Source organism: Kryptolebias marmoratus, linkage group LG3, assembly GCF_001649575.2.
Source record: "Kryptolebias marmoratus isolate JLee-2015 linkage group LG3, ASM164957v2, whole genome shotgun sequence".
In the NCBI taxonomy this organism is placed as follows: Eukaryota; Metazoa; Chordata; class Actinopteri; order Cyprinodontiformes; family Rivulidae; genus Kryptolebias; species Kryptolebias marmoratus.
The window spans coordinates 29438453-29447703 of record NC_051432.1 but is presented as its reverse complement, the minus strand read 5'-3'; the positions used below and the strand labels follow the sequence as shown (position 1 = coordinate 29447703).

Genomic DNA, 9251 nt, shown 5'->3' with positions numbered 1-9251 from the left:
CCTGCGTCCCTCCTCCACCTCCTCCAAGAGGAGTCCAGGCCGGCTGAGAGACACGTCCCTGCAGCGTGTCCTGGGTCTTCCCCGGCGTCTCCTCCCAGTTGGACATCCCTGGAACACCTCCCTAAGGAGGCGTCCAGGGGACATCCTTCCCAGCTAAACCACCTCACCTGCGTCCTCTCGCTGAGGAGGAGCAGCGGCTGTACTCCGTGTCCCTCCTGGATAACTGAACTTCTCCTGCTGTCTCTGAGGAGAAAACTCGTCTCAGCTGCTTCTATCTGAGACCTCCTTTAGCTGATGGCTCCTGAGACTTTTAGCTTTTTGTAACTTTTATAATTTTCTAAATATTAAACTTTATTTACAAATATTTTCCCCACAGAAATACATGGATTTAATTGATTTGAGCTGTAAGATAATGAATTTGTAATTAATTAAAGTTAACATATTTTGTAGTTACTCAGTGTAGTATATGTCATTCTGTTGGTGTTGATATTTGAAACCAACACGTTAATGTTCAGTCTGAAGTGTTTCGTTTTGCTTTCTCTCGTTGCTCTAAGGAATTTATTTCTACAACCAGCATCCGATCTACAAAGTGGATGTTCTTGGAACGGTGGTTTACAGGAGGGAGAGAGACACCTTCTTCTGTTACGGAGGTGCAGGAAGTGCAAACTGCATGTGTCCTTCACCTGTTTCAGTCATCGATAGTATGATGTTGTTGTTAAAAGCAGCCTGTGTGTGTTCTCAGTGGATGATGGAACTGCTGTTATCAACTGTCTGTGCTGGAAGAGTGAGCTGCTGAAAGACGAAGGACACACAGATAAATGTGAGTTTACATGGCTTTGTTTCTCTGTCATTAAACAAACTGAATCTTCTGCACGCAGACAGCATGTTTTCCTTCTGTTTTACATATGAACAAGTTTGTTTATTGTTTCTATTTTAGTCTTTCTATTTCAGTTTGTTTTGCAAATCCCACAGTGAGCGCACGCTGACAGTCCTGATGCAGCGTTTCAGACTTTTAATGGCTTCTTTGAACCGTTCTTTCTTCAGCGTGGACTCATTATACAACTCTCTGATCCACCCAGGGTCAGATATTTACATCCCCCCACTAATCTTTGGTGAAACGTCTCCTGGACCTCAGGCTGTTTGTCAGATTTCTGGCTGATATTTGACCTCTGACCTCTTGGCAGAATCAGGGTTTGGCTTAGAATTCATTTAAAATTGTCCACAAATTTACAATCAAGTTGAGCTTGAGGCTTTGGGAAGCTGATTTATCCAATCAGGAACCAGTTCTGGTGTTTTATCCATGATGCTGCCACCACCGTGCCTGGATGGAAACGTCTGTATATAAGTTACTGAAAATCAGTTGTTTTCTGACCCTCAGCAGGTCTGCAGACCAGTGATGGAGCTCAGGGGGGCTTCAGCCCAGCTGCTGAGCTGAAGAAGCTCAGAGAAGCCCATCAGAGGCGCTGCCGGCTGGAGATCGGGGAGCTGCTCCGGGTGCGAGGACCGGTGAAAACATCGAGGCAGCAGAGAGAAATCATGGCCTCCACCTACTGTGAGTCTCCTCTTCTTTAACTGCATCACTTATATAAAATATATATGTTAAAGAATAAACCATTGATGTCAACATTTAAAGATGAACCAAACAAACTCACACGGCGGGCCAAACTCCAATACATCAGGAAATAATGATTATTAGGTCCTATTAACTCAGACTTGTATATATTTAGGATGTTGACAAACTGAACTGTGAGCCTAAGATGAAGAGCTGATAAATTCAGTTCACTTTCTGGACTCGGGTCCGTCTGAGTCATCCGGCTCAGCCTCCGTCCTCCTGCTGCCTGAAGAGAAAAATAAATACTACGGCAAAGGATTAGAATTATCCTGAGATGTTTATTTTATAATTGCACACCAATAAACCAGCTTCAGCTTACAGACTCGGTGTGAGAGTTCAGGTCTTCAGTAACCGACCGGCTCCAACATGAAGGTTCATGATGACCCTTGACCCTCATACCGAGGTACTCATGGAACTGATTTCAGCGGCGTATCGTCACCCCCCTGGTTTTTACTGTGAGACTGTGTGGTTCTGCTCAGCCTGCATCCAGCTGTCTGTTCTCAGATAAAGTGGATGACCCGGTGATGGTGGCGCAGATCACATGGATGATGGATGTTCCACAGCTCTACAGAGAGTGCTACGACAAACCGTTTGAGTTGAAGGCTGACACTGAAGGGTACAGGCAGACATCTTTTCAGTGAAATTACAAACACTGACTAATTTACACCCAGTCTGTCAAACCGAGGCTCATGAACCGTCATTCCCGTTTGTCCTGCAGAAATTCTGCCAACACGTCACTAAGTAAGGCAACAAATATGATGAAGGATTTCCTAAAGCAGAAGCTGGTGACCAGGTTCAGACCTCATGATGTCCAGGATCTCCTGCAGCCTCTGATCTCCATCAGGCCACCGACAGCAGCTGCAGAGCAGGTGGAGAACAAACTGATCTTCTGTTCACGATTAAATAAATACGTTTATTAGGCTTTATTCAACCAGGCAGATCCCAGAGCATCACTTCCTGCTACACAGAAAATGATCTGGAGCTTCGTCAGGAGTGGGACAAATATTAATGCAGCAGATGATTGTTTAATGATCAGGCCCAGGTGCTGGAAAAGGATTTCCTCTCCTGCTGTTTCTGCTTCGTGGCTTTTTTCACACCACATAAAAATAAAGGAAGTAAATTTGACCTGAAGTTAAAGAAAAGTTAAACTCAACTGAGTGCAGTTTAGATGGCTTGTGTTTGTAAAGTTGAACAGTTTCTGATGTTTAGGAGCCTGCAGCAGGGCCGTCTGCGTGCCAGCAGCTCCGCCAGCTTCTGAAGGAGGTCCTGCAGGTCCTACAGGATGAAGGTGTGGTTTACAGGAAGCTGAGATCCCAGGATGAAGTTTATCATGTAGGAAATCTTCCCTCTTCAGTCGGTTCTTATGACAGGATGACCCTGGAACCATGTTTGATGTTGCTGTTCTCCACCAGGTGACGAGGCAGGACAAAGATCTGCACCGAGCTGTCAGAGAGATCATCAGGGAGGACTCCAGAAAAGAGAAATGTGCGTAAACGTCACCTCTTATTAAGCAGCAGTATCCTACCTGCTGTAGATAGCTTTTTGAATGAAACAGTTCAACTCTGAGCAGATTAATGATTCCAGGCTGAAGGCTTTAAATGGTTCCAGAAACACTTTTATAAACCTTTACACCTCCGGTTATTTACAAGCACACAAAGCAGCAGCAGCTAGCTGTATCATTGAGTTCCTGACCGCCGCCTCCTCTCTGTGCCCTCAGACGCAGAGAAGGGTCTCCACGTCCTCCACATCCTGTCTGCGGTCCGGCAGCGCCACAGCCTCAACGTGAGCAGAGCGGTTCTGGTTCTGGTCCTGAAGACGCTGGAGTGTAGCAGCGACATCGTCAGCACCAGCGACAGCCACTACACGGTGTTTTAACCCAACCCCGGCACTAAACCACAAACCTTTCACCTGATTACTTTAACTTCAAAGGGTCAATAAAAGTTTGTATCCCGGCCTTTATCAGTAAGATGGCCGACGGAGCTCCTTTGTTGTCATTTTTAAATAAATAAAAGAAGAAACAGATGGACGGAGCAGCTTGTTGATGTAAAAACGTCTCCTGGGTCTCCATTAAACCCAGTTCTCTGACTGGATCTGCAGCTTTTTCTTTCTAAGATTATCTTTAATGTTTTCTCTTAAGAAAATGAAAAAGGTGCCAAGAAGCAGTGATATACATCACACCCCCTCTTCCTCCTCCTCCTCCTCCTCCTCACGTCCATCTGTTACCTCCGGAGGAAGCTGACAGAAACTCTGGTTGGCAAAGCAGCTGATATGGTTCTAATATTAGTGACCATCAGGAAACAGCTGCTGGTTTTAGACTTTATCGGATCAGAACCGACTGAAACTTTAATAAATAAACAAATTAGAGTTTTTATTTATCAAAAACAAAGTCAGAATGTAAAATAACTGGTTCCAGCAGCAGAACTCTCAGTGGGTTCCTGGTTGTGGAGGAGCTGTGGCCCACTCTTCTTTCCACCGTTGCTTCAGCTCTCTGAGGTTCTGGTTCTGGACCGTTCTGCTGTGTTTAGGATCATTGTCCTGTTTGTCGGACAGATGGCCTCACATCTGACTCCAGAATCAGCCCAAACCATCAGCCCTCCACCACCGTGCTGACAGCTGCAGTGCATTCTGGGTAAACATCTGTCCTCTGGTCTGGTTCTGCTCCAGAAGTCTTCTGGTTCCTTCAAGTCGAGCTGCCATGTTGTTTTTAGGGAGAAGAGGCTTTGAAACAAGCCATGACCTTTGACCTTTAGATGGAAGAGGCTTTCTGCTGCAGCCAGCTGACAGTTCAGTAAAATAAAAGTTGATAAATGAATCTGTGGTTGAGTCTAATCAGAGCTGAAGCATCAGGTGCTCGTTCTGCAGAGAAAGATGTTAAACTTTTGTTCGTTAAAATTGATGCTGTTTGAGCTGCTTTTTTAAGCAGAATTCAAACAGACCAGAAAAACAGCCTTTTGTGTGGAAACGCAGTGAGAACTGCTGAAATTAGCAGAAGAGGCTGAAACTAAGTTCTTAAAGTAGTAAAACTGCCCCTGATTCCTGTTTTTCTTATTTCCTGTATCTGTGTGGTAGATGTCCAGGTGTGTCCCCTTTCACCTGTCCCACCCTGTCCCTGTCTCAGCTTCTGAACCTCAGGATGTGAGCTCTGTCTCTACTTTAGTTACAGCAGGTGAGATACTGACTGTTAAAGGCTGCTGCACAGAACCCCCGTGGAGCAGGCAGCCTGTGTTTGCGCCGCTCCTCCGCTGGGGGGCAGTGTTCCGCCGGTGATTGGCTCCTGCCCTCCGAGCCGCGGGCTCTGATTGGTCGGCTCGGAAACATCTGTATTCAGTTCCAGTTGTTCGTGTCTCTGGCCAGAAAGCTGGTTCTGACTCGGACGGAGAGATTCTGACTCGTCTCGGCGGCGGGGTTAAATAAAATGAAGCTGCGTGTGGTTCCGGATGGGTTCGGTTCGGGTGGACTGACTGGGCCCTGAATGAATGAGTCCAGATTACGCAGCAACATATTCGGGTTCTGAGCCCGGTTCGGTTTGCTGGACGCTGGGTCTGCCGGTTCTCCTGGACTCAGAACCTCCGGAGGTTCCGGTTCTGCTGATGGAGCTGATCTGAGCCTGGCTGCGGACACAAAGGAAGTGGCTTCACTTTTCTGTTTTTTTATTTTTTTATTTAAGGAATCCGCTTCCTTCCGCCGGGCACGAGCCCGGACCTTCGGCTCGGTGTCGGCTCCCGAACCAAGAAGTTTGCTGGTCGGGTTTCTCGTCGCGGATCTCCCCGGTTCGGCGACACAGCGAGGAATGTTGTGATTTGTTTCCAGGGAAGCGGATCCGAACCGGAGCCTTTTCATGCAAAGCCTCTGCAGGGTCAAGATGCAGTTCCGGACGGTTCTGGACGTCAAAGTGGTGGACGTGGAGAAGAGGCGGAACCCGTCCAAACATTACGTGAGTTGACCTCCGAGCCCGGTTCCGTTCGTTCCTCCTGATGTGTCCGAGCTCACAGCTGGTACCTGAACGCAGCATTCAGCTGCTGCTGCTGCTGAGGCTGCAGGCCAGAGATGAATGCAGCAAGACGCACACACACACAGACACACGCACACACACACACACACACACACACACACACACACACACACACACACAGGTGAGCTGCTCACACCTGCAGCTCGTTGTCGTCATTAAACCTCATAGTAAGATTTTATTCTGTATTATATTTCTCTGAGACGATAACGATGTTTCAAGACAAAAGATTGACCCTCCAGTGTCCATTTCTCTGATTTCAAACCTTAATGACCTGTCTTTAGAGTCTCTGTGGGCTGATTGGGTGGGCGGAGTTACCTCCTTAGAAGGGGGCAGGGCCTTTTTCTGACCCATCTGTGTCCAAGTTTTAACTTCCTGATGGCTTCAAATGTTGCTTCAGTATTTCCACATAATGTCCCTTTGTCATGATCCATTCAGTGAAGGTCACCAGTCCCTCCCACAGCATGATGCTGCCACCCCCGTGCTTCACAGCTGGGATGGTTCCGGCTTCCCTGTTCTTCCTCTACATGTTCTGAGGGTCATTATAGTCAGACAGCTGAGTCTCATCAGACCACAGGACATGTCTCCCAACATGAAGCTCTTTGTCCCTGTGAGCGGTAATAACCTGTGTCTTCATGTGTCTTTGGGGGACATTTCTTCGTCCTCTCTACGGGACCTCATGTTGGACTCGTCTCTCTGAGGACGATGACTCTGGAGCTTTGGTTCTGGGTTGATTCGAAGACGCTGGTCTTTAGAACCCGTCTCCTCCCTGAGCGGATCGATGGCAGGACGTCCCCCAGACGTCCCCCAGACGTCCCCCGGTGTTTATATTTGTTAGAACTCTTAGAATAACGACACATTTAATGAATCGTTCAGCCCAACAACGAGCAGATATGAGGGACATGAAGCTGATGAGAAACAAACAGGAAGCCGCGTCAGAATTTCTTGGATTCTCTGGTCGATCTAACAGGAACCGTTTTTAACTCAGAGGGTTTTTGTTTCTTAAATCCTGACTTCAGAGCTGAACACTTCCTGAATCTGACAGATTTCAGCCGCTTTGGGAGAATGTAGGTCACTTTCACATCCTGAGGGGAAAAATAAACTCCTGACATCTCCGGTGACAGTTGTTACCGCCGTGAACTTTGCCCCCGGCGGCTTCTCCTATCAGCAGCCCGGCTGCTGGCGAGGGAACGCCGGGGCTCCAGTTTCAGCTGCAGAACCGCACATCTGTGGGAGCAGGTCTTCTGCCTTAAACTCTCAGTTATTCAGAGTCCTCAGTCACTCTGCTGGAGTTAGCTGCAGAAGCTAAAACATTAGCTAAAAGCTGAAAGGAGCAAAATGCTAGCTGAAAGTACCAAATTACCAGCTAAAGAAAGTGAAATGGCTAACTATGGCTAATAGCTATCTGTGTGTGTGTGTGTGTGTTAAGTATACATCATGTCCTGATGGATAGAAAACTTAATGACCTCTGAAACAACAAACATCAGAGCAGAAAACACAAACTTGTTTGGAGAATAAAAGGATAAATGAGCTTTTAATTGTTTCTCTGATTAATATTGAGCAAAATGAACAAATTAAGTGAATATTTAAGTGTTTTTGTCCTCGTGGAAATGAAGATGTGGATCAGAAAGACGGGACTTCATTACTGGATTCATTCATTTTTATTTAAACTTTCATTTTAATGAGTCTTTTCAACCCAAAATAAAAGAAATTCAAGCTTATCTTTCGATCCAACAGTTTCAGGATCAGCAGTGAACATTTCCTGCCTCCAACAGATGGAAGACAAACAAATACATTTTCAGGAACGACGTTCCTTTTTCTTCTGGAAAGAAGATGAACAATGGCAGCAGTTCTGAAAGGAACTGTTTCTGTGCCTGAAAGCAGCAGAATTATCAGGCGCAGGCAGATGAGTCCTCCATTCTTCCTTTGGAGCACAACATCATAAAACAGTGGAGTAATAAAGAAAGGAGAAACTCCTGCAGGAGAGATGCTCATTTTGTGAATTCAGAGGAAAGCTGATGGCGAGGTGCAGCAACAAATCCAGGTTTGTGTTTGAAATGGCCTGAGATGCAGATATCATCGTTCTTATTTCAGCAACACTGACGGTCGGGAGAGTTCAGCAGCTAAAGACTGCAGAGCAAGAAAATATGACATTAAAGCTGCTCCTTTCAGCCAAGGCCACTTTCATTTGTTCTTATTTTTAAAAAATTCTGATTTGTAGTAATTTAATTTCCTACTCATTAGTTTTGTCAGTTTCAGGTTTTTTTCTGTATTAAAGGCCTCCTGAATAAACGCAGAACCAGCTGGAGGAACCATCTTAGATCATTTTAAGGCTGGAAGCCAACATGTAAGAATCTGCCTGCTAGCTGAGCTTTAATTAAAATCTGCAGCAGCAGTACGGAGAACGTCCTGTATGCACAGTTTGGGTCTCAGACGGGGTTTTAGGCCCTGCTGTCCCAGCGGAACTCGCTCTGGCCCAGTTTCCTTTGCTTCCTCGTCTCTGGAGACCAGGCTAGTTACTGTGAGAAGAAAAGAGAGGAAACCAGAGAAGGACACAATCTGTGGCAACCGCTGAATCCCATTTGTGATGTTTGTGAAACCAGCTGGAAATGCTTATCCTGTAAGAGCAGGGGGGGAGGAGGGGGAGGAGGGGGAGGAGATCTGGGCCTTCAGACAGAAGCTGGTTGGACTGCAGGAAACTGGACCGCAGAGTCGCTAACATGCATCAACACTTTTCTGGGTTTGTCTGCATTTACAGATAAACCAGTTGGTGCTCCTCCACAATAAAAGTTCAGAACAAAACCTCCACCTGGTGTGACCCGGAGCCGAGACGCTCCAGTTCTCCTCAGTCCGGGAAAGTTTGGGGGTCGTCAACATGTGTTTCAGTGAAATCCTGTCTGGTTCTTGTGGATCCTCCTGGGTCTTCCTCCATCGTTATGATCCAACATGGCGCCATCAGGAAGCGACGTACCTGGACCTTGGAGTTCAGCGAGAGTTGATCCTGAAACACGGCATCAGTCCTAGAAAATAACCCAAACTCTGCAGAAACAAAACCAGACCAGGGACAGGAAACACAAGAAGGAAAAGACCAGGATGGTGAAGACAAGAGGACATCTGAAGACAAAATGGAACTTCTTCCTTCTTCCTGCTGACTGGGAGACATGTTGGTCCAACTATGAGGACATGTTGGACAGTTTCAGGCAGAGAATCCAGAGGGACAACTGAGTAAATTCTTTATAAGTATCAGTCTTTTAAAACTGTTCCCATTTCCCAGTTTTTAAATCTATGCGTGATGTTTGTTATAGATCCTTTTCTGCAGCTTCAGTATTTTATGACAGTTTAATCAGTGATATAAACCTTTTTGACTTTAGATTATTAGATGTAATAATAAGGTTTTTATTTGCTCTGCTCTATTAAAGGTGTTGTTTTTGTTCATCAGTCTTGTCTGTGGCGTTATCAGGAGACGGAGGTTTTCCTGTAGTTGGGAAACAGCAACACCAGCAGGTAGTCTGTCATTACTGGGGTCAGAGGTCAGACTATGACATCATTGTTTCCACACAAGAACACAACTGTGTGGAGGCAGGGCTTAAATGACCAGAAACCTTGGCGATGAAGGTCTCAGATCCTGAT

The 9251-nt window shown here is 46.2% G+C and overlaps 2 protein-coding genes across 4 annotated transcripts in view; both read left to right on the top strand.

The window, feature by feature from the left end:
- stn1 (STN1 subunit of CST complex) overlaps positions 1-3632 on the top strand; it is a 6455-nt gene extending 2823 nt beyond the window's left edge. The window contains exons 2-9 of one of the 2 annotated variants that reach the window (XM_017441742.3): positions 555-650; positions 743-820; positions 1382-1552; positions 2117-2228; positions 2331-2481; positions 2822-2944; positions 3025-3097; positions 3330-3632. In XM_017441742.3, coding sequence (XP_017297231.1) covers positions 555-650; positions 743-820; positions 1382-1552; positions 2117-2228; positions 2331-2481; positions 2822-2944; positions 3025-3097; positions 3330-3487 — 962 coding nt within the window. In that variant the 3' untranslated portion in view covers positions 3488-3632. Of the gene's footprint in view, positions 1-554; positions 651-742; positions 821-1378; positions 1553-2116; positions 2229-2330; positions 2482-2821; positions 2945-3024; positions 3098-3329 lie in introns of both variants that reach the window. The other variant, XM_017441741.3, reaches the window with a different exon arrangement.
- Positions 3633-4954: 1322 nt separating this feature from the next.
- Positions 4955-9251, top strand: part of sh3pxd2aa (SH3 and PX domains 2Aa) — an 84344-nt gene continuing 80047 nt past the window's right edge. For both annotated transcript variants that reach the window (XM_037974963.1, XM_037974962.1), the window contains exon 1: positions 4955-5546. In XM_037974963.1, coding sequence (XP_037830891.1) covers positions 5451-5546 — 96 coding nt within the window. In that variant the 5' untranslated portion in view covers positions 4955-5450. The remainder of the gene's footprint in view (positions 5547-9251) is intronic.